The following is a 27,709-nucleotide window of genomic DNA, read 5'->3' on the forward strand; positions in this document are numbered from 1 at the left end:
GCTGGTTCTCTGTAGCCCATTTCCTGCACACGCCTGTGCACGGTGGCTCTGGATGTTTCTACTCCAGACTCAGTCCACTGCTTCCGCAGGTCCCCCAAGGTCTGGAATCGGTCCTTCTCCACAATCTTCCTCAGGGTCCAGTCACCTCTTCTCGTTGTGCAGCGTTTTTTGCCACACTTTTTCCTTCCCACAGACTTCCCACTGAGGTGCCTTGATACAGCACTCTGGGAACAGCCTATTCGTTCAGAAATTTCTTTCTGTGTCTTACCCTCTCGCTTGAGGGTGTCAATGATGGCCTTCTGGACAGCAGTCAGGTCGGCAGTCTTACCCATGATTGCATGCGGTTTTGAGTAATGAACCAGGCTGGGAGTTTTTAAAAGCCTCAGGAATCTTTTGCAGGTGTTTAGAGTTAATTAGTTGATTCAGATGATTAGGTTAATAGCTTGTTTAGAGAACCTTTTCATGATATGCTAATTTTTGAGATAGGAATTTTGGGTTTTCATGAGCTGTATGCCAAAATCATCAGTATTAAAACAATAAAAGACCCGAAATATTTCAGTTGGTGTGCAATTAATCTAAAATATATGAAAGTTTAATTTTTATCATTACATTATGGAAAATAATGAACTTTTATCACAATATGCTGATTTTTTGAGAAGGACCTGTATACTGGGTGATGGGCGCCGCCATGTAGGGATGGGCTATATTACATATTGTTTTTGATACAATACCGATACTTTTAATGGCCAGTATCATCGATATCGACAACAATACCATACTTCTAAACTGAACTTTTATATTATGAAATTTATTTCATTATTATGAGTACAATGGGTAATAATAGGTACTTAGCTTTATATTTTAAAACGCATTTCAACATTCAATATGACGTAATTTCAAATTTATTAGATTATATTTTTGTTTACACAGGGTTAAAATATGTTGACTTTAGTGGTAACCAAGGAAATCTACGCACAAATACTATAGTTAAACTATGTTCACTTTACCACAATTACTCTGTAATTGATTGATTCTGGCTTGCAACATTTGCATGTTCAGATGAGGAAAATCCCTTCCACACAATTATTTGCTAACATAGGTTATTCATCCAATTTAAGGCATATCGTAGGCATTTAATAAACAAAATTACTGGTAAATAAAAACACCTTAGTATCCATTTTTTTTATTTGAGTATTGATACTTTTGATACTCACATCATTATCGATATATATATATACTTCAGGATCAATTCACCCATCCCTACCGCCATGTTAGTTCATGCTGAATCCGAGCTGTGGGATTTACAACAAGCAAATTCGTCCTCTCCTCCTGAAACACGTCATAGTAGGTCTCTGGTAAACTGGGAGAAGAGCAGAGTAAACTTTATAATTACCTACACAATCTGTTTAATTTTTATCATTATATTATGGAAAATAATGAACTTTTATCACAATATGCACATTTTTTGAGAAGGACCTGTATAATGGGTGATGAGCGCCGCCATGTAGGGATGGGCGATATTACATATTGTTTTTGATACAATACCGATACTTTTAATGGCCAGTATCATCGTTATCGACACCAATACCATACTTCTAAACTGAACTTTTATATTATGAAATTTATTTAATTATTATGAGTACAATGGGTAATAATAGCTACTTAGCTTTATATTTTAAACACATTTCAACATTCAATATGACTTAATTACAAATTTATTAGATTATATTTTTGTTTACACAGGGTTAAAATATGTTGACTTTAGTGGTAACCAAGGAAATCTATGCACAAATACTATAATTAAAATATGTTCACTTTACCACAATTACTCTGTAATTGATTGATTCTGGCTTGCAACATTTGCGTGTTCAGATGAGGAAAATCCCTTCCACACAATTAGCCTTTCGCCGAGCCCCGCCCCCCTTAGTTACTCTTGCTGCTTCCGACAAACAAATGGTCAAACACGACCAGCGTGACAGATTGCCATGTCGGGAAGATGTATACCCGTGCGTGTCAGTGACCTTTTTTGGAGTAATACCTCCGCGATATCCTCCAGATCGAGGCAAAAGGGGTTACAGTATGCCGTGGAGGGAAAAAAGCAAAATCTGAGAAACGCCATGACCTGTAACGTTACCTCAAATGCAACCAGCACAGCCTTGTGTACCAGTCATGCTCTTGCACTGCCGGGAAAGTTCTCTTTCATATGTTATGGTCTATTATTGTCTATTGCGAGTAGCTATTTTTATTATTATCTTGGTGAGTAAAGATTATAAAAATGATAACTAAATACTAATTGAGTCTTTAATGCATAATGTAGACATATAGGCTAGCCTATATAGGCTAATGTTGGCATTATTTTATTAAATTTCAGCTGCTATGGCGAAGCAAATAAGGGAGAGTCTTTATCTTAATTAATTTCGTTATTGCAAAATACCCATCTTAATTTAGAATTTATCTTAATTAAATTTTTTAAGAAAGACTCGTTTTATTGGTGTGTTGGCCTACTCATAGGCTAAATGAGTCTATACCTAGGGCTATTTAGAGTTCGGAGATGTTACGATGTCACAGAGGACTTATTTTATTTCTTTGTTCAAACTTCCAAGTGGCCTATTACGTTAGTCATGTATAAATTATGTTAAAACATGTATAAATGACTCATTCTTGACAAAAGGCAAAAGAGCTGTGTGCATGCGTACATTTGAATAATGTCGGGCTGTAAACGGGTTCGGGCTTTTAAAAAGCTGTCAATCAAAATGTACTTGTCTGGCTTGGGCCGAAATCTGTCGGACTCGGGTCCTGTCGGGCCTAACTCTTAAGGCCCGATTAAAGCTCTATTCTAGTGTCCGATTTACAAACGCCATGGGCGCACCGCTTCACCATCTTGCTTGGAGTCAAAGTTTGTCAAAACTGTCTCACATAGTACCGGTTGCTATCATGTGTGATTGGACAATGGCTGTTTTGGGGGAGGGGCCGGCGAAAGGCTAATTATTTGCTAACATAGGTTATTCATCCTATTCATGCTATTCATAGGCATTTAATAAACAAAATTACTGGTAAATAAAAACACCTTAGTATCCTTTTTTTTATTTGAGTATTGATACTTTCGATGCTCACATCATTATCGATATATATATATATATATATATATATATATATATATATACTTCAGGATCAATTCACCCATCCCTACTGCCATGTTAGTTCATGCTGAATCCGAGCTGTGGGATTTACAACAAGCAAATTCATCCTCTCCTCCTGAAACACGTCATAGTAGGTCTCTGGTAAACTGGGAGAAGAGCAGAGTAAACTTTACAATTACCTACTCAATCTGTATATGATATCAATAAAAACATGTAGTCAGATTATATTTGTAAAGATCATTAGTGCTGTTCCCATAGACATCAGCGTGCATTTTACAAACTGTAAATGTATGGTTTTGCTAGTACTTATGCGTATTTAAATGTATGAAACCTAAAATAAGCATTATATGGTTGAAAACCCTGTGATTTACAAGCGCTCATCTGGCTCTGTGCAAGCCAAAGCACTAAAGCGGATTTAAATTCCGCAGTTGATGATGTGACGCACTGAAAGTTCTAATCACACCCCAGTGTGATCGTACGCTCCAGGGACCAGCCAAGATTAATCACCCCGGTGTGATTGTACGCTTCGGGAACCAGACAAGACTGATTTGCCCAGTGTGATCGTATGCTTCAGGGACCAGCCAAGACTAATCACCCCGGTGTGATCGTACGCTTCATGGACCAGACAAGACTGATCAACCCGGTGTGATCGTACGCTTCAGGGACAAAGCAAGACTGATCGTCCCAGTGTGATCGTACGCTTCAGGGACCAGCCAAGAATGTTCACCCCTGTGTGATCGTACTTCAGGGACCAGCCAAGACTGATTTACCCAGTGTGATCGTACAGTTCAGGGACCAGCCAAGACTGATCAACCCAGTGTAATCGTAAGCTTCAGGGACCAGCCAAGACTGACTTCCCCAGTGTGTTCGTACGCTTCAAGGACCAGCCAAGACTGATTTCCCCAGTGTGATCGTAACTTCAGGGATTAGCCAAGACTGATCACCCGTGTGATCGTACGCTTCAGGGACGAGCCAAGACAGATTTACCCAGTGTGATCGTACAGTTCAGGGACCTGCCAAGACTGATCAACCCAGTGTGTTCGTACGCTTCAGGGACCAGCCAAGACTGATTTCCCCAGTGTGATCGTAGCTTCAGGCATTAGCCAAGACTGATCACCCATGTGATCGTACGCTTCAGGGACCAGCCAAGACTGATCACCCTGGTGTGATCGTACGCTTCAGGGACCAGCCAAGACTGATCACCCCGGTGTGATCTAATACTTCAGGGACCAGACAAGACTGATCACCCCGGTCTGATCTAACACTTCAGGGACCAGCCAAGACTGATCACCCCAGTGTGATCGTAGCTTCAGGGACCAGCCAAGACTGATCACCCCAGTGTGATCGTATGCTTCAGAGACCAGCCAAGACTGATCACCCCGGTGTGATCGTATGCTTCAGGGACCAGCCAAGACTGATCATCCCAGTGTGATCGTATGCTTCAGAGACCAGCCAAGACTGATCACCCCGGTGTGATCTAACACTTCAGGGACCAGCCAAGACTGATTTCCCCAGTGTAATCGTACGCTTCAGGGACCAGCCAAGACAGTTCACCCCGGTGTGATCGTAGCTTCAGGGACCAGCCAAGACTGATCATCCCGGTGTGATCGTACGCTTCAGGGACCAGCCAAGACAGATTTCCCCAGTGTGATCATACAGTTCAGGGACCAGCCAAGACTGATCAACCCAGTGTGATCGTAAGCTTCAGGGACCAGCCAAAACTGATTTCCCCAGTGTGATCGTAGCTTCAGGGATTAGCCAAGACTGATCACCCCGGTGTGATCATACGCTTCAGTGACCAGCCAAGACTGATCACCCCGGTGTGATCGTAACTTCAGAGACCAGCCAAGACTGACATACACAATCCAAGATGGCGCCGCACATGGCTGCTTCAGTGCTTGGCTCTCCAGTGTTTGTACTGTTTTTGTTCGTTTTTCCGGTTTTTTGTTTAACAAACACGATCAGTTTCACCAGGGATGAACTGCTGAACATTCGGCAGAACACACCACATGATATTTTTCCGGATTTCTATTATACAGACGTTTTACTGAACATTGTTATCGGAGGAGCAGCGGCGCTGATCAAGCGCTTCAGGACGCGCAGACGGGGAAAGCGAGCGGGAGCGCTCGTCAGACTCAGGAGGCGCGGATTTCGAACGCCGTTGCCTAGCATCCATCTCGCAAATCTCCGCTCTCTACCCAACAAAACGGACGAACTCCTTCTGCTCTCTCGGACAAATAAGGATTTCTCTCACTCTGCTGCTCTGTGTTTCACGGAAACCTGGCTGAATGACGCCATACCGGACAGTGCACTCCATCTGCCGGGCTTTCAGCTGTTTAGAGCGGATCGCGACGCAGAATCAACGGGGAAATCGCGCGGCGGTGGGACATGCTTTTACATCAATGAACGGTGGTGTACAGATGTAACTGTGTTAAAGAAGATGTGCTGTCCTGATCTAGAAACGCAGTTTATCAACTGCAAGCCGTTCTATTCGCCGCGGGAGTTTCACTCGCTCATTCTGGTTAGTGTTTACATTCCACCTCAAGCGCATGTGAGCTCAGCTTTACAGAAACTCGCTGATCAGATCACAGACACAGAACAACAACACCCGGACTCTGTTTTAATCATTCTTGGGGACTTTAATAATGCCAATCTCTCCCGTGAACTGCCAAAATACAGACAGCATGTTACCTGTCCCACCAGAGACAGTAATATACTGGATCACTAATACACCACAATAAAGGATGCATATCACTCTGTTCCACGAGCAGTTTGGGACGTTCTGATCACTGTCTGGTTCATCTTATACCGACCTACAAGCAGAAACTTAAATCTGCTAAACCTGTAGTAAAGACCGTGAAGAGATGGACCAGCGAAACAGAGCAGGATTTACAATCTTGTTTTGACATCACAGACTGGAGCGTTTTTGAAGCTGCTACCACCGATCTGGACGAACTCACAGAGACTGTAACATCCTATATTAGTTTCTGTGAGGATATATGCATTCCTACCAGGACTTATTTAACATTCAACAATGATAAGCCATGGTTTACAGTAAAACTCAGACACCTTCGTCAGGCCAAAGAGGATGCCTACAGAAATGGGGACAGGGTCTTGTACAATCAGGCCAGGAACACACTGAACAAAGAGATTAGAGTGGCTAAAAAGACCTATGCTAAAAAGTTGGAAGACCAGTTTACTTCCAACGACTCTACTTCAGTTTGGAGAGGACTGAGAGCCATCACAAACTACAAGACACCATCCCCTTGCACTGAGGCTAATCAACGACTTGCTAACGACCTGAATGAGTTTTATTGTAGATTTGAAACCCCCAACACCCACTCTGACCATCTCCCTACACAACCATTAACACCTCCTGCAATCCCCCTCTCCATACCTCCTGCTCTTCAAATCTGTGAAGATGATGTGCGCCAGGTCTTCAAGAAAAACAAAAGAAGAAAAGCACCAGGCCCAGATGGCGTTAAACCAGCCTGTCTGAAAATCTGTGCTGACCAGCTGGCCCCCATCTTTTCACAGATCTTCAACAGATCTCTGGAGTTGTGTGAAGTGCCTTCCTGCTTCAAACACTCCACCATAATCCCCATTCCAAAGAAACCCAAGATAACAGGACTTAACGACTACAGACCTGTGGCTCTAACGTCTGTCGTCATGAAGTCGTTTGAAAAACTGGTTCTGGCTTATCTGAAGGACATCACTGGACCCTTACTGGACCCCCTGCAGTTTGCGTACCGAGCAAACAGGTCCGTGGATGATGCAATCAACATGGCATTGCACTTCATCCTGCAACATCTGGACAAAACAGGGACTTATGTGAGGATCCTGTTTGTGGACTTTAGTTCGGCTTTCAACACCATCATCCCAACAACCCTCCAGACCAAACTGACCCAGCTCTCTGTTCCTAGCTCTATCTGTCAGTGGATCACCAGCTTTCTGACAGATAGGCAACAGTTAGTGAGACTGGGGAAATTCATGTCAAACAGCTGCTCCACCAACACTGGTGCCCCTCAGGGATGTGTTCTCTCCCCTCTGCTCTTCTCCCTGTACACCAACGACTGCACCTCTAAAGACCCCTCTGTCAAGCTCCTGAAGTTTGCTGACGACACTACAGTCATCGGCCTCATCCAGGACGGTGACGAGTCTGCTTACAGACAGGAGGTTGAGCAGCTGGCTGTCTGGTGCAGTCTTAACAACCTGGAGCTGAACACGCTCAAAACAGTGGAGATGACTGTGGACTTTAGGAGAAACCCCCCTGCACTTTCCCCACTCACCATCATGAACAGCACTGTGGCTGCAGTGGAGTCATTCAGATTCCTGGGAACCACCATCTCTCAGGACCTGAAGTGGGACAATCACATTGGCTCCATTGTGAAAAAAGCCCAACAAAGGTTGTACTTCCTTCGCCAGCTGAGGAAGTTTAACCTGCCACAGGAGCTGCTGAAACAGTTCTACTCAGCCGTCATTGAGTCAGTCCTGTGTACTTCAATTACTGTCTGGTTTGGTTCAGCTACAAAATCAGATATCAGAAGACTACAGAGAACTGTTCGGACTGCTGAAAGGATTATTGGTGCTCCCCTGCCCACCCTCCAAGAACTGTACACATCCAGAGTGAGGAAAAGGACTCAGAAAATCACTCTGGATCCCTCACATCCAAGTCACCCCATCTTTGAACTTTTGCCATCTGGCCGGCGCCTCAGAGCCACAAATACAAGAACAGCAAGGCACAAGAATAGTTTCTTCCCCCAGGCAATCTACCTCATGAACAGTTAAATGTTTCCCACTTAAACGTATGCTTATGCAAAAATGTGCAATATCCTTATATTTAATTGTTACCCCTCCATCCTAGAACATTCCTGCATCTCACTCAATCCTATTCCATTATCATTTATAGCACAATTGTTTATACACTTATTTATTTGCCAATTTGTAATTCTCCTGTAATTTTTTTTTTTTTTGTCTGTGTGTTGTTGTCTCTGTTTACTGGAAGCTTATGTCACTAAAACAAATTCCTTGTATGCGCAAGCATACTTGGCAATAAAGCTCTTTCTCTTCTCTTCTCTCTTCTCTCTCTGATAACCCTGGTGTGATTGTACGCTTCAGGGACCAGCCAAGACTGATCACTCCGGTGTGATTGTAGCTTCAGGGACCAGCCAAGACTGATCACCCCGGTGTGATCGTAGCTTCAGGGATCAGCCAAAACTGGGAAAATATATCTGTTTGTACACTGATTAAGAAATTGTTGTGTGTTTCATGTATTATATCCTTTATTTTAGTAAAATGTAAAACTGAATAATGTCGCTCCCATTATTAAGGCCTAACTAAAACAAGAAATGAAATAAATTACACCTGCACGATTTAGCTAAATCATTGAAACTATGGAGATTGGACGGATTAATAAAACGTCATAAAAATGCAAATCCTGCAGCTGCATTTAAATGCAGGAGTGTATTATATTCCTTAAAATATCAAAGTGCATGCCGGACATCATGCTGAGTGTGACGTGCAGCATTTATTCTTATTTGTCGACATATTTTATCTTAATTACAAATCTTGTTTGGATTTATTTCGTATAATTGCATGTAAAAAACAATTAACTTATATATTTTAACTATATATTAATAATGCAAAATGTTAAACTGCTATCTTATTCACAATCAATAGCATTTTGTAATTATTTATACAAATTATTTGTACAATAATATTTAACTTAAGCTGTTTATATCCTTTATATGTATTAAAATAAGTTTATGAGAGTCATGCATCCATTTAATATTGATCAAGAACAACTAGTGGATACTGTAACCTAAAAGAAATGTGCTCTATTACTATTCATATTCAAGTGTTTGTGCATAAAATTATTAAAGTACATTAATATATAGTATATTTTAACACATTTTTTTGTGTTTTATTGTACAGGTACATTAACTTTGTAAGATTAGTATTCTAAAACATGTATTAATCCATTTTTACACAAAATACAACACATTGTGTCATGAGGACTCATGGGCTGTTAGCCTTGGTGGATCGATTTGATCCATGATAGACATTAAGGGCTGCTTAAGAATAAGCGTGCACAAATTATTGAGATTGTGTGAACTTAATTTGTCATTTATGGAGCCATTTTAACCCTGATTGTTATTTCAAGTCAGGTTTTGGTCTTTAATCCCCACTTTTCCTCAGGTCTCCATGGTGTTGTGATGCGTCATATTCATGCAGCAGCAGCAGTGAGAGAACACGCTTGAGTTTACAGTTTAGAGAGGAGAAATCAAGATTTGTCTGGCACCATGTCTACAACATGACAACAGCTTGGGACAGACTCTACTGGACATGTTACATTGCTTGTAATGATTGGCACAGTCTGTCCTTCGTGTCAGAATCAGTACCAGCGACTGGAGTACATCTCTACGTCAGAAATATACCAGGGCATCACTTTACTCTCCGCACCCGTTGTAGATAGTATCACTGATTATAATCGGTTTTATATTGTCTTTTGTTGTGTTGCGCTGTGGGGTAGTGCCTAGGGTTTTGCCCAGGGATGAGACTCTAAGAGTGGAAGAGTTCCGGAGAACATCCGCACTGTGTATCGATGCACCTTATGAGAGAATAAGACCAGCAAGCAAGGTAAAATGGTATGTATGTCTGTGCGTGTCTGTGTTTTGTTAGATTTTTGCACACAAATTGACAAATTACCCATTAACATTGAGGAAACTTTACCAAGGTAAACTGTGCTTTCCTTTCAAACAACTTTGTCAGCATATTGAATTAATTAACATACTGAATTTAAATTATTGTTAACAGCAACGCTTATCTTATATTAACATTGTTAACTATTGTGAAATTTTGTTCAGGTGTTATTGGCCAGTAGCCTACTGAGAAAATGAAACCATATGCTAGCAAGGTTAAACTAGTTTTTTGACTATTTTCCTTAGTTTTAGAATTAGTTTGTTATAGTTTTTAATGGAATGTTTAACTGCATTTTTGTATTTGTGTTAAAGGCAGCAACAATAAAGCATCAAGAAAGACATGAGCAGGTCAGCCACCCTGAGACTGATAATTCAAGAGAACAAATAAGATATAGTTTTGAGAGGTTTGTGTATTCTGTATGGGGTTTGTCTTTTAAAAGTTTGTCATTTCTACTTGTCTTTCGGGGGAATAAATTTTTGTCACTAACAAAGTGGATGGTGAGCAATGGTAGTGGCCACGTTTTGGAGCAGCACCTGGGTTTTACAGACGGGTTATGTATTTTATTTTATTTTATTTATTTTTTTTGATGACTAAAGATTCTTTGTGAGGATAAATCCAGAGAATACATTACAATGCAATGCACAATTTCATAATACAGGGAAATTGTGAAAATGAACTGTTCCAGCATTGAAAGACTGTATTTTAAGTGTTATACATTCAATTTGCAATAAAAAAGAAAAAATGATATTTTGTAATTATTGTCTGTTTTAATTGAACGCCAGTAGTACATACGGTATTTAGGATAAAAATAAAATGAATTCTATATGAAAAATAAAATTAAATCTATATTAAAGTAAATCATAACATTGGTTTTGCTTTGTTTCATGGAACAAATCTTTGCCGTGGTTGAGTACAGATCATAGACTGTATAAAAACATGTGGGTAGTGACCTTTTGCAGCCAGCCTCAAGCGGAATTGCAGTTTTAGTAACTTCCTTGTTTGCTTCACAAGAGAGAGCGGGAGTTTGCTGCTGGGCACAGATGTGTGGGGTAGATATATCAAAATATGGGCAAGACCCTTTTGGGGTAGTGCATGTTTGTTTTGTTGACTTCAAATATCAACATTGGCAGCCAGAAATCACTTTCTCCACCTTTAACATTTTATGCAAATGCACCAAGCATATTGGGGAATCTTCCCACCACTAGTAAACACTAGCCATGAAGAAGTCTATGCTATATCATTCCATATAATTTTCATAAATCATGCTACAAACATTCAAAAGAGCACAAGACAAAGTTATCAGCTATAAAGCAATGGTTATTAAAAACTATAAAAGTAAAATGTATTGTTACATGAATAATAACCAACTGATTGCCTAAAATCATCCACCACTATCTATATTAAAGCATTAACAAATTTTGATGCAATAATTAGGGAATGATTTAAAAATCTCTTCGGACCTCACCAATTTGAAAAGGCTGGCTACTGCCTTGCTGTAAAGATGAGTCTTTTTTTGTTGTTGTCATAATCAACATTACAGTATACCATGAATTTGTGGGGAAGTTGTGGCCTAATGGTTAGAGAGTTTGAGTCCTAACCCTAAGGGGGTTTGAGTCTCAGGCTGGCAATACCACGTCACTGAGCAAGGCACCAAACCCCAACTGCTTTCCGGATGCCTCAGCATAAATGGCTGCCCACTGCTCCAGGTGTGTGTTCACGGTGTGTGTGTTTGTGTGTTTGTGTGTGTGTGTGTGTGTGTGCACTTTGGATGGGTTAAATGCAGAGCATAATTTCTGAGTATGGGTCACCCTTCTTGGCTTTGAGTCACGTCACTTTTGCACAAAAGCTAGTTCATGCATTCATGACCTCTAGACTGGACTATTGTAATGCACTTCTAGGTGCTTGTCCTGCTTCATCAATAAACAAGCTACAGGTAGTCCAATATGCAGCAGCTTGAGTCCTTACGAGGTCAAGAAAATATGATCATATTACCCCAATTTTACAGTCTCTGCACTGGCTACCTATTAAGTTCCGTATCAGTTACAAATGATCATTACTTACCTATAAGGCCCTAAATGGTTTAGCTCCTGCGTACCTAACTAGCCTTCTACCACGCTACAACCCATCACGCACCCTAAGGTCACGAAACGCTGGACTTTTGGTAGTTCCTAGGATAGCAAAGTCCACTAAAGGAGGTAGAGCTTTTTCACATTTGGCTCCCAAACTCTGGAATAGCCTTCCTGATAATGTTCGGGGTTCAGACACACTCTCTCTGTTTAAATCTAGATTAAAAACGCATCTCTTTCGCCAAGCATTCGAATAATGTATCTCTTAAATTGTTAGTGTACAGTAGTTGCATCTGATCAAATGAGCATTCTTATTCTTAAGCTTGGGCTAAACTAATTAATTTTACTTGGAACAGCAGCTAATTATGTCTCTATTTGTTTCTATGTTTTGCCACGGGATTTACATCCCGTGGTAACTAGGATTTACACAAGCTCCAGTCTGGATCCAGAACACCTGAGAAGAGATGATGCTGACCCTCAGAGGACCTCAGATGATGCTAACCCTGAATCAACAACAGAACTAACAAATATTGCTACAATTGTGATTGCATCATATGATAATTATTAATTATTAATAATATTAATAATGTTTATCGTCTGGCTGACTACGTCTTGTATTGATTTTTAAAAAAATCCTGTCATACACACACAAACTGACAGTCACCACTTATAAGCTACTACTAAATATTGTAGAAACATAATTTTCTGTAAAGTTGCTTTGTAACGATTTGTATTGTAAAAAGTGCTATACAAATAAACTTGAACTTTTTATTTTATGTGGTTATTCGAGGTTAACTTGTGTTATATTGCTTTAATAAAACTAAAATATTTGAAGGACAGGAAAAAGATAGCTTTTTACTCACAAAAGACATGAACAATGAATGTTTTTGATGACCGTTTCACTCCACGTATCTTTACTTCATAAACTCCAGCGTGTTGAGTTGTGATGTTTGTGATGGTCAGAGATCCAGTTTGATTGTCCAGCTTCAGACTGTCTCTGTATCTCCCATCAGGGAAGATTTTTTTCTGTCTTCTGATTTGAGCTATGAGAGAGCCTTCAGCTCCAAATGTCCACAGCATGTCATTGTCTTGTATTTCAGTGGTGTCAGTTTGTAAAGTGACATAATCTCCTTCCATCACTGACTTGACTTCATCACCACCCAACATACCTGGAAAAGGCACAAGAACAAATTAAGACGCTTGCTGGTTTTTAAAACCTAAAATAAATTCTAAATGTGAATTGACATCCCAAACCTTTGAAATAAAATGTATTGACCAATTCTATATCGTTAGGTTGTGTGAGAACAATTAATGTGATCTTTAATATGTTATTAGCCTTAAGCAAGATAAATATGTGAGGTTTCATGACAAGTTAATTGGAGCTGGACACTTTCAGTGGTGAAAGATATGATCTCAGATTATATCTCACAACAACATCTCAGTTTGATTTCATTTATCTGGGAAGAACACCAATTAAAGTTAATTTGAACAGTAGCAGCAGCTTTATAACTCTGAAATGAAAATAAATGAAGCCATAAAAATGATTTTATAACTTACCGGTCAAATTCCACCAGCATAAACAGAACAATGCAAACTTGTGAAACATTTCCTGCAGTTGTTTAGTAAAGTCTATGCTTGTGCCCTTTCTTCTGGTATGTGAATCCTCCCACTGCAAAGTGTGATGCTTCTAGTGCTAGTTGGTAGAAATCACATGGCCTTTATGCATGATATATAGCTATAAATGCTTAAGACGTTTTTAATAGTAGAACATATTTGATAAAAAAAAAAAAAAATTATGTTTTATAATCATTTCATCGCTGAAAATTGCGAAACCGAAAGTTAAAACAATGTCTTCTCACTCTTTTTTTATTTTATTTACTGAGGTGTGAAGCAGCTCATGAGTCAAACAGAAACCTGTTTCAGCCAGTTTTGTTGTTTGATCTGCCGGATGGACAAACAGCTTGTAGGTGGCGATTGGTTTTGATGTGGGTTTTAGTTTGTAGGTTGAAAGGATTTTACCTGTCCTGGTGTTATGAGCTTCACAGTTTATGCCCTTATAGAATGGCTTTACAGTGAAATCAAATACAGAATACATCAAAAACTGTCAATAATTGAAAGTCAGACATCAAACTTCCTTAGATATAATAAATCGTTGATAAACTACAAAGATTGACAGCTGATCATCTTTTCACTTTAGAATGAGTTTAATCGGCTGATTTATAAACATCAAAATAGTTAACTACTGTAGTAATCAAAAGAAGTCCATCAGTTAAATTTTGTGTATTGAAAAGCTGTGTATATTTTGTAAGAAACACATTCAACATATCATGTGCACGTATGTCAAACATAAAATGGCAATGCTTCTGTGTATGCAATGGGGATGAAAGTAGGAACTACATTACCCATGTGTAGGACTACAAAGGAGTGGGATGACAAACCCTATTATTCCAGGTACTATAAAAAGGAAACCAAACGTTTTGGCCTAACTCAAGATTTTCTTTAATTTGTAGTGGTTTTTAATTTGATGATTGTTTGGCTTTAGAATTTATAATGTTTTTTTTTTTTTTTTTTTTTTTTTTTTTGTTTGTGTTTGATTTCAGTGTGCCTTTTTTGTAGAGTAATTTACATTTTAAATGGTTTATATTATTATGATTTCTTTTTTTTTTCTTTGCCATTTCTGATTTCCCATTGTGCTACTTCTGCATTTGAATTTTGCCTAATAAACCTTTTTTATATTTGCAAAGAGACACGTGGAGGACCTCCAAAAGAGCTTTGAAAATATTAAACTGGAAACAACTGTTTTGTTCTTTGGAGTATTACTAGAATTTGCAGTCTGGTACATCCATGTGTTCAGTGTTCCCTAGCCAATCTGACATCAGAAATGATGATGCAGTCACTGTGGACTAGACTTGTGCCGGCATTCGGTAATGCATATATTGCGGTTATAAATATGCACAATATTGTTATCATGGGCACTTCTAAATACCGTGAATAAATATACATTACAAATTATTCCGAATTTGGAATGCATTTTAAGAATATTCCCATCAGCTGCTTAAAATTCACAACATCAGCTGTATGTTGCTTGAAAGATGTAAACAAGCAGGCATGAGAAGCACATGGAGGAACAAGTGAGAGACGCTGAATGAAAGCACATACACTCTCTGACAGCAGATGGCGCTAAATGCAGCCCTTACCTTGTAAACACAGTAAACTACTGAAATATTTAGACTTAATAGGCTATTTATCTTCAAATATTATTTTTATTTTATATTATCTGGACTACAAATGCCCTAGATATTCTTTGAAAGTGAAAATTAATACAATGAAAACTTTTATAGTTCATTCACACTTTACATTATGGCTTCATTAGTTAACATAAACTGCCAATGAAAAATTATTCTGAACATTCATTAATCTTAGGTATTCCAATATTTAATAACACATTGTTAAAATTGAAAGTTGCAACTGTGTTATTTAATGAGCTAAAATGAACTAAGACTTTCAAGATTTTATAACAAAGATTAATAACATCTATAGCAAATGTAGCTATTGCTCATTGTTTAGCTGTGTATTTATTGAATGAGCACTATGCGATGTCCGAACTGATTACTCTATATTTTATGTATTGCAATGTATTTTATTTAAAATCATATTCTATTTTTAAACTGTCTTAAATTCATTTTAAGTCAATTTTTTAATAATTTTCAAGTTCTTAAATTGCTTGTTTTGTTTTTATGATTATTTTTCTTCATTACTTTTTTTGTACTTTCTTTTTGAATTACCATTGTGTACGAAATGTGCTATATAAATAAAGTTGCCTTGCCTTGAATGTTAATGCATTAACTAAGGTTAACTAATGATGTCTTATTGTGAAGTGATATCTACTGGTTTTTATAATTCTTTTGCACTTAAAAAAAAAAGTTATTTAGCCTGTTATACTGCATTATGATCACTTTTTTAAAACAAAATTTCAATACCGTGATAATACCGTATACTGTGATAAAAGCATTATCAATTAACCGCAACAGGAAAATATGATACTGGCATATCCCTATTGTGGACATCACGGTTTTGATCAGTTAAATGATACTAAATCAAATGAATTGTCCCTTTATGAACACAGGAAAACATACCATATGCAAACTGGTGTTAGAAAAAGGATTTATCTATTTGTCTAAAGGTTGTTTTTTTTCTCCCTCTTGTCTGTTTTCGACCACAGTGTTACATTTTTTAATTAATATTTAACCTTTAAGATCCCCCCAAAAAGCTAATTTATGATAATAATAGGAAAATTAGAAACAAAGTGGTAATGTGGGACTTTAGAATCAGAATCAGAAGAGGCCTATTACCAAGTATGTTTACACACACAATTAATCTGGCTTGGCGACAGGAGTTTCCAGTGTAGAAGAAAGTACAACAGGCATACATAATAGTGCGTACATACATAGGAATAACACAGTATTGATGTAGTGTATAGGGAAAAGAGTGTAATTGTTTAGATAAATGTACAGATATTTTATTAGAGTGCAGATGTGTTATATACAAGTGTGCAGTTTAATATAAATATGTCAGATAACTATGTTATTTGTGATGGATGATATATAATTATGAAGGATTAATTGTTCAGGCTCAATATAGACTGCGGGAAAACTGTTCTGTCGTCTGGCTGTTCTGATGGTCAGTGCTCTGTAGACCCGACTAGAAGGAAACTGCTGGAAGAGAGAGTGGGCTGGGTGTGAGGGGTCCAAGGTGATTTTTTTTAACCCTTTTCCTCACTCTGTAAAGATTGTAAAGATCTTGGAGGCTGAGCAGGGGGGCACCAGTAATCCTTTCAGCAGTCCTGACTGTCTGTTGTAGTCTCTTGACATCTCATTTGGTAGCTGAACCAAACCAGACAGTTAATGGATAAACACAGGACAGACTGAATGATGGCTGAATATAACTGTTTCAGCAGCTCCTGTGGCAGGTTGAACTTTCCTCATATGGTGAAGGAAGTACAACCTATGTTGGGCCTTTTTTGAGTCTATTTGAGTGTCCCACTTTAGATCCTGAGAGATGGTGCCCAGGAACCTGAATGACTCCACTGCAATCACAGTGCTGTTCATGATGGTGAGTGGGGGGAGTGCAGGGGGGTTTCTCCTTAAGACTGCATCACTCAGCCAGCTCCTTAACCTCCTGTCTGTAAGCAGACTCGTCTCCATCCTTAGCCGCATTTCCACTGTCGGGCCAGTACGAGCCAGGGCTTTAAGTCGTGGCCTAAGTGGGGAAGTCGTGGCCTAATGGTTAGAGAGTTGGACTGGCAATTGAAAGGTTGTGAGTTCTCGGGCCGGCAGGAATTGTGGGTGGGGGGAGTGCATGTACAGTTCTCTCTACACCTTCAATACCATGACTTAGGTGCCCTTGAGCAAGGCACTGAACCCCCGACTGCTCCCCGGGTGCCGCAGCATAAATTGCTGCCCACTACTCCGGGTGTGTGTTTACGGTGTGTGTGTGTGTGTGTTCACGGTTTATGTGTGTTCACGGTGTATGTGTGTGTGCACTTTGGATGGGTTAAATGCAGAGCACGAATTCTGAGTATGGGTCACCATACTTGGCTGAATGTCATGTCACTTTAAATGGGCCGGGCCGGGCCGGGACGAGACAGCCCTCGCTGCAGCCTGTAGCACGATGACGTGTTTGGATCTGATCCAATACGTAGTGGACGCTGTTACGCGCATGCGCGGTGGCGTGTTTTGTGACGTCATATGCATGCGCCGATTGCGCACTAGTAGAGAGCATAGACAGTATATAAGGTAGAGAGTTGGTGAACAATCGCACTTGATGGGGAAAGGAGGTAGAGTCTCTGGATTGAGTGCACAGTAGGTGGCAGTAATGCGCGAAATTGGTGCGAATCTCCAAAAAAAGGGAAGAAGAAGAAGAAGAAGAACAATCGCACTTGCTTTGATCTTCTTTGAAGAATCTGCAGAAAAACGATGGATTATTTAACAATATTGATTGTATCACAGTGATTCTCATTTTAATCTTATACTTCAGAACATAATACCATATGGACAGACTGCAGGGCTAATGTAAAATTAACATGATTTTGCTCGGTTACTGATTATTATTTATTTGTTATTGTATTGTTCTAGATGAATGTCTTTAAAAAGGGCAGTTGCCCTGTAATTTCAAGGTGCACACGGTGCTGTAACCTGTATCACTGTCCTTTTTGTGAGACGTACAAAACCACATCACAACTGTCCATTGATTGCCATGTAGAGAATCATCTAAAATTGGCAGTACATCATGATGGTGAGTATAATTTCACCTCTATACAATACTGTATTAATTACAAAAACTGTATTACAATACAATATTAATTTGCTTTATAAAATTTGATCAGAGTAATGCATGTGTGTATTCTGTGTAACTTTTCCCCCCAGATTTTGTGATTGTTAAGTGCAATTCACACTGTAGGGAAAATGCACATTTTCACTGCTGTTACTGTCCTGCTACAGTAATAAGAAAAGTGCAGTTAATTACTCATTTAAAAAAATGTAAACAAAAGTTGGCATTTCCTGGCCAGGAAGCTCAGTCTCCACTCCTGCATAGCCCAGCAGCCACTGCTCCACTTCCAAATATTTTGGCACAGACTTCTCATGTCATTACACAGGCGCCTCCCCTGTCATGCCCCATGGCTATCCGAACATCTTCATCTCCAGTTACATCAGTGTTTCGGTCTCCACCAATGACACAGTCTTGGACAAGTCCCTTATGTCTACCTTTGCAATCTGGGACAAGTCCCTTATGTCTACCTTTGCAATCTGGGACAACTTGCCCTCCTTCTGAAGCTCAATTTTCTCTTTCTGCATCCACCCAAGTATTTCCATCTCCGACTACTTCTGCTGTCCATGTTCCACCAGTGCAACCAACAGTAAATCGTCTTCAACCAAAGAAGAAAAGAATTAGATGTGATCACTGTGATATGGAATTGAATAAAAAAAACTTACGTGTTCACATTAGAAGAAAGCACACCACAGTTAAAGAGGCCATCACATCAGAACGACATCTACTTTGCCAGTGCATTGACAGTAAGCATGGAATTTTTGCAGTGGCAAAATCTTTCAGTGCACCATCTCTTCCCATCCATGTTCAAAAAAAGATTTGGGGTGTAAATGACAAAGTTATGTGTGAACTAGACCAATGCAATGCCAGTGCTGAATTTGCTCAAAGGAGTGGCCTGAAACCATTTGAGTGCTGCCATCTCATGTCTTTAGCTTTCTGTCCCAAAGATGATGGCAATTCTGTTAATCTCAAAGAGGAAGCCCTAACAGAGATGGTGAAAGAAAAATGGTTTGGAGAAAGTAGGAAAGATGCATGCATCGAAAGGCAATGCATGGCAAACAAAGAAGATGTGCCACTTTCTGTAGAGATCACATTTGCTGGGCCCTCAACGAAAAAATATATATCAGTGTATGAGCCAAAAATGTCTTATTACTGTAGACTTGGAAGAGTTACTGTTGTATATGACAGTAAGAAGATCACATGGGCCTGTCCATGTAATAAAACAAAACAGTCATGTATTCATAAAGCAATAGCTAAATGGCATTTATTTCAAAATGAGAGAGCTCTATTCCAGAAGGTGAAGACCACCGAAAGGATTGATTCCATGCAGAAACCTCAACCGCATCCTGAGAGTGTGGATGACTGTAGTGATCGTCAGTACCCACCTAATGATGATGGAATAGAGAGGATGGTACGCTATTTTTTTAAAAATAAATCTCTACCTGTGGACTTTCCTGAAAATTTGGTTGGTGGTCTACAACATGGTAGTGACTTTAGACACCAACTAATTCCTGAAGAAGTGTTCTGCTCCGAATGTGAGGGTAATCATGTTCTAAGTGACCCAATTATTATAACCTCACGAGCAAAGATTCTGACCTTCACTGGGGTAGTTGAAGGTAAATATTGTTAAATAAAACATTCTATTTAAAGAGTGTACTGTTATTTTGTGTTTAACTTTTCTGCTCTCAATTTAAGGAATTTCAACTTACTACAAAGTCTGCAGCAACTGCAGCATGATGTACAGGTACCAGGAATTCACTGATGGTATCCATAACTTCAATGACCACCTTCTGCTTTCTCTACACTTGTGTCTGATTTTTCGCAATGCTCTTCAGGTAATATGTACAACTACTGATGTTAATATTGTTTCATGTAATACGTGTTATGTCATGTAACATTTTTTTTTATATACTCTGTGAATATTCTTAGAATCACACTGCTGTTAGCAGAGTAATGAGCATACTTGAAGCCACTGCCAAAGCAAAATTTCCCAGCAAAGACACAGTGCTCCATGGTTACCTCCACTTTGAAGCCTTGGGCAGCCATGACTATTCTTACACATGCATCAATTGTGGTTATCACCCCAAAGTGGTGATCATGGATCTCCACAAAAAAGGAGTCTTCAGTATTCCTTGTAAGTATGTGTTGTGTACATTGTATTACACATGCTTTCTAAAAACAGCATGTTCCTGATTTGTGAATTTGTGTGTTGCAGTCAGTGAAATAGCCACACCACCATCAGAATTCAAGGGTGATACAAACATTGTCTCTTTTTGGGAATCCGTAACGATGGAGATGATTGGCCGGGGATTTCTTTCAAGTAAGTTATTTAATGTGTAATATTATTTAGGTCTGTGTAACTAAAGAAATTCTTTAATGTACTTGTACACTCTGTATTTCTCTTAAGGTGGCAGGAAAAACCCCTTTGTAGTTCGTCCCAGTTATGATTCCTGGGCTCCTTGGATTGGACCTAATACCCGGAATTCAGACATTGTTTTAAACACTGAGCATGCAAAACTACAAAAAAAAAAGTCCTGTGATGTTCCAGATCTTGACGTCACAGAGGAAAGGTTAGGTGATGAGCTCTTTAATCTTAAGGTAAGAACAAATTTACAACATCTAATTACGTTTTGCAACAATTTTGGTTTTAACCAAAGTCTGTCATATGTTTAGGTTGATGCAGTGAGGAAGCTGTGCAAAGAATGTGGATTGGACACCAAGGGATCAAGGATGGATCTTGTGTTACGTTTGCGGACGGAGATGCAAAACCGCTCAGCGTACGACAAAATCTTCCAGCAGATTTGGGGTGCTTCTGGTAAATTGACTGACTCTTATCACTTAAATATCTATGTATATAATAATAATAATATATCTTAATAATACATAAAGTTATAGCTTTGATTAAAAAATAATAATAATGTCCCAGGAGTTTTAAATTTATGTTGATGGACATTTCATTTTCAGCAATAATGCTTTCATTGGCAGATAACAAATTTCATTTGCTGTAAGAAAATACTTGCAATTTATTCATGGGTTAATTAATACTGTTTAAACTAGTCTCTGAGTCAACCCACTGACAAAATGTTGGTAAAAGTAGGTAGATTTACTCAAAATTTACGAGTATGGTATGAAGAAATTATGAAAACCTAGTGAAAAACTAAACTAAATTATGAAAAATTAAGTTAATAGTTGAAGTGTTACTTGTAATTTTTGTTTAAGTAACCATTGTAATGATTTTGTCATTTTCTAAACTGTACTTTCTTTAAATTGTACTTTTGTACTTTTCTCTTAGGTGGCTGGGCAGTCATTACATGTCCTTGTGGAGTAGTCTATTCCATCAAATTCAACATAAGAGCAGAGTCTCCCAGAGACTTTGCGGACTTGCTGCTGAGTTGGAAGCACTTTCCTAATGTTGTTATATACGACTTTGCTAGAGGACTTGCAGCACACGTTAATCTTCGTGAAGCAGATTCTATACCTTTCAGTCCCCATGAAGGGAGACTTGCTGAACCAACTACAGCCAATATCCAGCTAGCAAAAGAAGGCAAGCTCAAAGTTAATCTAACATGGTTGAAAAATAAGAAGGAGGAGGAGGATACCAACTGCCATCCTTTGACTGGATCATCAGAGCATTATGCTTTGTATGACAGATTCCACGAATTCAATACAAAAGACCCAAGAGATGCTCTTAGGAGAGTCCAGGTAGTCCCAGAACTTTGTGGCTGGGTAAATACTCAAACCGCAGAGCAACTTTTTGCTGCAATGCGCAAAAACAATTATTTCCTTAACATGCTCACGCCATCAGGACACACATTTTTGATGCGCAACATCATTCACCATTATAACATCGCACAGAATAAAAACATGGAGGACAGCCTGAAAAAAGTTGTATCACCTAGTGATCAGTTAACCTTCAATGATTATGGTCAGATAGTACTTGGTAAGTTTTTATTATTATTTTTACATCTTACAATGACCAGTAATTTTGTCACATATTGTAAAATAGATTTTTCTTGTCCTGTATGTGAAGGTACGCCTCCACAGTCCTTAAATGATAGTAAGAGACTCTCATGTGATATTACACAAATAGATCCAGTACACTGTAAGTAATGTCATGATAAACACTGCACTTGTAAAATCTCACTTCACTTAGCACAGTTGGGTCATAATATTTTGTCTCTTTTCAGACCCCAGCCGGGGTTCATTGATGGACTTGACAGCCCTACGAAATGTGCAGCCAAACAGGGCATGCTGGATGCATCCACAAAGCAGTGACCAAATTAAGATGGTATGTTGAATTATTTTGCATTTTCATGCAAAGTAATCATGCTTACAATTGTTTTTGTTTTTCTAGATAAAAAATGCTTTAAATGAAAAGGAATCACAACAACAATTTTTGGCTCAAGTAGGAGCAACAATTCTGGACAGATCAGATTTTATTACCTTGGGCCATCCAAATGATGTTGAAGGGACTGTGAGTTTTATCACATGCACAAAAATGTTTTTGTTTTGTGATGAGCGAATATGAATTTTTTTTTTTATCTCAAATTACAGATTTTGAATGCCTGCCTATCAGTTGTCAGGGATATTGCTGACTTAAAGGTAATTTTTTCCTGTCTGCTGTGTGGAACCTTTTTTTTTTTTTTAGGAAAGTGTGCATAAGTGATCCTTTATATGCAATCAAATTAACTGTAATTTTAAATGGTATCTACCAGAACATAAAGGTCCATTGTTTTAGCTCATATGTGACAGTGACATGGTTGCCACCATTCTGTGCAGACCCTTCAGCTAACTTACCTGTAAGTATGACTGAAATTTTAATAGAAGTAAAGTAGGGTCATTTTAGGTGGTGTTTAAAAATGTTTGTTGTCTGTATTAGGAACATATAGCAAGATGTGACTTCATCTTACTGCCTTCATGGGCTACAAACCATTGGATGATATGTGTAAGTATTTTATGTTTAAATGATCAGTTCTCCTTAATGCAAGTAACACAGAGATATTTTGACATAACTAATAATTGTATCTTCCAAGAATCACTTAATAGAACCAGTTTTACAGATCATGAAACCAAAAAGCAGAGAGATGTATTTGCTTGATTCACTGTACGGCACTGACTTCAGCGATTGTCGTTTCATTGGTCCCTACAGGTTTTTTCAGAAAAATATTAAGAGTTCAAAATTAGTTCAGGATTATGGTAGTTCTGTTTTTGTGCCATACATCCATTTGCATGCATTTTGTTTTTTTGTTTTATGGCTCATTTTTCATTGATGCTTAAACTATTTACATTTACCTAATCGCTGGAATTCTATTATAGTTTATAGATAAAATTGTTTAAACAATGATAAATGAGTCAAATTTGTTTGGGGTTGTTCCACCCCAGTTTGTTTGTTTGTTTATTAGCATTTTTACTATAATTTTTTTTAATCCATTTTTGTTTTAATTGTTGTTGTGGTTTAATGCTTTGTAGAAAACTTGCACAGCAACTACATCCTGGGCCGTGGAAGGAGTATGGACGTGATGATCTCAAAGTAAGCAGTTTTCTTGTTGCCATAACTAAATTACATTTCAGATATTCAAACACAGTTTATTTTTGAATAATTATAACATGTTTATTTCAAATGAACTCAACAGGGTGCTCCAAGGCAGAATTGTTCAAATAACTGTGGAGTATTTGTGTTGATGGTAGGAAGAATTGTTTGATAACAATAATATTTTTTTTTTTGATAACTTTGTCAGATTGCTGTCATTAATTTATTTTGTGGTTTGAGCAAAACCAATATCCAACTAACTTAAGATATTGATGCAGTCTCCTAAAACAATTTAATTAAAGTTCATTACTATTATTTATGTCTGTTTTGATGTAACTTACTCTTAATGTTACAGTACACACTCTATGTTGTAATGGGAGGTCTCTTTGATTTTGCTGAGGTGAGCTATCAAAACTAATAATTTTGGAAAAGTATATTCTCAAAGGGTGATTTACATTAAGCATATTTTCCAGTCTGACATGGCTGCAGTAAGGAGATGGTGGTGCTTGCTCCTGCTAACAAATTATCCCGTCAAGTAAGCCTATTTGCAAGTACTTCCAATAAATAAAACACATTTATTAGTATTAGTAGTTGAAGGAGGAGTAGAAGTAGCAGTTTTTTGTCCTCTCTTTAATGATGTTAATTTGCACAGTATTTGGTATTTTATGGTGTTTTTTCCTGTGTGGAGTAAGTACTTGCTAGGCAAACTGTAGTTCACTTGTTTTTTTTTTTTTATAATTTAAGATCAGATGCTGAAAGAAAGCTTCTCAGAAAAAGGCGCAAAGAAATGAAGACAGGTATAACTTTAACTAAAATAGGTTTGCAACAACTAATCTGACAACTGATGATAACATGTTCAAGTTATATTTTCCATAAATATTTCATGATTATTCTATTGGTGTGAATATAATTTCTTTCTTTAGGAGAATTGGAAATGGAAGCTGATGAGGTGCTAGAGGTGCCAGATGAGGTGGACATAAGTAAGGTGGGAGTTTTCCCTATTCCAAATGTTTTTATTTTTAACATGTTAAATGTATGCTATTATTTGACTAGTATTTTATATTGAATAATATTTAACAAATTGCTGAGCAGATGCCAGCTGAGATCCTGAGATGTATCCTCATGAATGTGGTCAAAGAAGATGGAGATGTGTCTTTCTTCAGGCTGTCTCTGACGTGCAGGATTTTCCATGATGTTGTTAGTGAAGCATCATTCAGAAAAGAGGCTCATTTTGCCTGGCTTGACAGTAAGTGATTTCATTTTATTAGTTTTATTTTTTTTACCAGTAAACAGTTCCACACATTACGTTCAAACTGCAAATGCATTTCAAGCTTTGCTCAAAATGTATTATTACTTTAAATCTCTTTCTTACAATAGGTGTTGTCAACTGGAGTGCATTCTCCAGTGAGTACAAGGAGAGGTTTCGAGTGCCATATAAAGTGACGAGTTGCCTTTGCTGTGGGATCTTATTTAAAGACTTCCCGCCAGGCTATGTTGGAGATGGAAGGAAAGGAATCCTTCTTGCGTTTTACTCAACCAAAGACTTTGAAGGTTACTGCTCAGCAGACTGCTTCATCTGTGATGGGAATCACTATAGCCCCAAGGACAACTGAGTGACAACTACTTGATCTGAATGTTTATACATTAAGCTTAAATTCTTTTCTTCTTTTTCTTTTCTTTTCTTCTTCTTTTCTTTTAAATGTACGTACATGTCCTGCAAACACTGAAGAGCAAATAAGGGGAACCTTATGTACATATCAATATGGAAAAAATGAGTCATTAAAGAATTCTTAATGCTGTCTTTTTTTTTTGCATTTTTCCCTTGAATGTGTACTGGTATGTTAAGTTGTTTACAGACCGTATTGTAGCTTTAGGATTAAAATTACAGAGACAATCATTTTTGCTTCCACTAAACAGCAAATATGACCTGAATAAAATAAAATTGCTTAATTTTAAAATGTTCTATATACACGCATTAAAAAAATACTTGTGGTGACGACAGGTTATTAATCCATCAAATTTAGGTTTAAAATCGTGATTTAAAATGTTGTAAAATTAACTATTTTGCATGTATGTCGAGAGAAACTAGGACAACTTAATCACATTTATGTAAATAATTATTCATCAATAATTACGTATTACTATTTATCAGAACTACTACTACACAGGTTAGAACCATAGGTTAGAACATCTCGATTCAATATTGAGCATGCATGTCACTTAAGACTAGCGCATGCGCATTATAATCCAGCGATCGGTACTGCGCATGCGTCTATGACGTCGCCAAAACACACCTCCATTAACTACGTATTGGATCTGATCCAGCTACGTCTTCGTGCTACAGACTGCAGCGAGGACTTCTTGGCCGGGACGGGCGGGGCTGATAGTCTCGGGCCAGTAGCAACGAGGCCAGAATAGCACAGGGTTTCCACAGTCAGGGCCTGAAGCTCGGCTGCATGTCACTAAAACACTCCCTTTACATGCCTCTCAGAAACAACGTCATGCAACCTCATCATTTCACCAACAAAGAGAAGTTATCAGAAAACTAAGAAATAAGTCACTGGAACATGCGCGATCACAAAATGAACATGATAAAAGCAGCCGTTTGTTTGCTTGCTTTGTTAAATATTCAAATTCAAAAACATCGGTGTTTTACTATAGAATAAGTTATACGTTGATCATAATGAATTAATTTATCAGGACTCAAAATTAATCACACAGAAATACACTTATTTCTATTTTATTTATTTATTGTGAAGGCTTAAATAATAGGAAATAGCCTGCTTATTCAGTCGAGTCTGTTTCTGTTTATTTGTAGCCACAGTAGCCGTCACATTTAGGATGAATGATAATATCTCTATTTTTATAAAAGTTCTCAAACAAAAATATTATTATATTTTTTTTTTATGATAGGCAACATGGAGCTAAACTCTCGAGACCAGACTTATGACAGATAATATAAGTTACTAAATAAATACACGATTGTGATAGAGAATAAGAAGTTGATGTCTCATTTCTTCCACCAGTCATATTTACCATGTTTACTATGGTAACATGTTTAGCATGCATATCCTTTTACATCGCTTATAAATATTTCTGCCTTGTATGGTGATTATAATCCAGGTTTTCGTCGGGCCAAAAAACCCTGGCCGTTGGCCCCCGAGTAAGCCCCGACGAGGCACGTCAGGCCTCGGAAGTGACAGTGGAAACGCGACTGGCCCTGGCACGGACTAGCACGCCCGGTTTTAGCTCAACAGTGGAAACACTGTAGTGTCATCTGCAAACTTCAGGAGCTTGACAGAGGGGTCCTTTGAAGTGCAGTCATTGTAGGGGTGGTAAGTGTTTACACTGCGTGAACTTAAAACTAAAGGCCGTAGGTTAGAGCGGCTGTACGCCAGGTCTGGCCTTACTGTTCATAAAGACATGTATGCTGAACATATTCAAAATTATAAAAATGCACTGACTACAGCTAAATCCGATTACTACTCTAATGTAATTGGAGTTAGCAATGGGAACTCTAGGTCTCTTTTCTTGGTGGTAAACAATATTCTGAAACCACCTGATTCCTTGCCATCTGATATGTATTCCACTGACTTATGTGATCGCTTTTTGACTTTTTTTACATCTAAGGTTGAAAATGTACATCGGCAATTACTTACTGGTACTCTTCACAATGACTCTTGTCAGTCTATCACTCACACACCTCCCCACTCTGTCTTCTCCAACTTTACACTACCAACTATTTCAGAGATAGTGGGTCTGATAGGTAAATCTAAATCTTCGACTTATCAATTAGACCCTCTACCAACTCTTTTAGTAAAAGCTTGTTTACCAGCCCTTTTGCCGTTGATTACTAAAATTGTTCATGCTTCACTTGGTTCTGGTTTTGTATCTCCATCTCTTAAATCTGCTATTATTACACCCATACTTAAGAAACCAGGGGG

General features: G+C 38.3%; 3 protein-coding genes across 3 annotated transcripts in view; 2 read left to right on the top strand and 1 right to left on the bottom strand.

Annotated features, from left to right (window-relative positions):
• LOC132159328 (carcinoembryonic antigen-related cell adhesion molecule 1-like) overlaps positions 1 to 27,709 on the bottom strand; it is a 449,528-nt gene that overhangs the window by 380,531 nt on the left and 41,288 nt on the right. The window lies entirely within an intron of this gene.
• On the top strand, positions 18,014 to 24,710 carry LOC132159247 (HMG domain-containing protein 3-like). The gene is made up of 9 exons (XM_059568786.1): positions 18,014 to 18,202; positions 19,931 to 20,070; positions 20,165 to 20,369; positions 20,451 to 20,555; positions 20,643 to 20,833; positions 20,909 to 21,050; positions 21,528 to 22,175; positions 23,705 to 23,765; positions 24,689 to 24,710. The coding sequence occupies exons 1-9, from the start codon at positions 18,043 to 18,045 to the stop codon at positions 24,708 to 24,710; spliced, it is 1,674 nt and encodes a 557-aa protein (XP_059424769.1). The 5' UTR covers positions 18,014 to 18,042.
• Positions 22,412 to 24,603, top strand: LOC132159248 (uncharacterized). Its single transcript, XM_059568787.1, has 11 exons — positions 22,412 to 22,523; positions 22,590 to 22,709; positions 22,790 to 22,837; positions 22,951 to 23,034; positions 23,115 to 23,180; positions 23,296 to 23,384; positions 23,705 to 23,765; positions 23,869 to 23,919; positions 24,121 to 24,165; positions 24,239 to 24,300; positions 24,510 to 24,603. The coding sequence occupies exons 1-11, from the start codon at positions 22,443 to 22,445 to the stop codon at positions 24,601 to 24,603; spliced, it is 801 nt and encodes a 266-aa protein (XP_059424770.1). The 5' UTR covers positions 22,412 to 22,442.

Source organism: Carassius carassius, chromosome 16 (assembly GCF_963082965.1).
Source record: "Carassius carassius chromosome 16, fCarCar2.1, whole genome shotgun sequence".
Classification (NCBI taxonomy): Eukaryota; Metazoa; Chordata; class Actinopteri; order Cypriniformes; family Cyprinidae; genus Carassius; species Carassius carassius.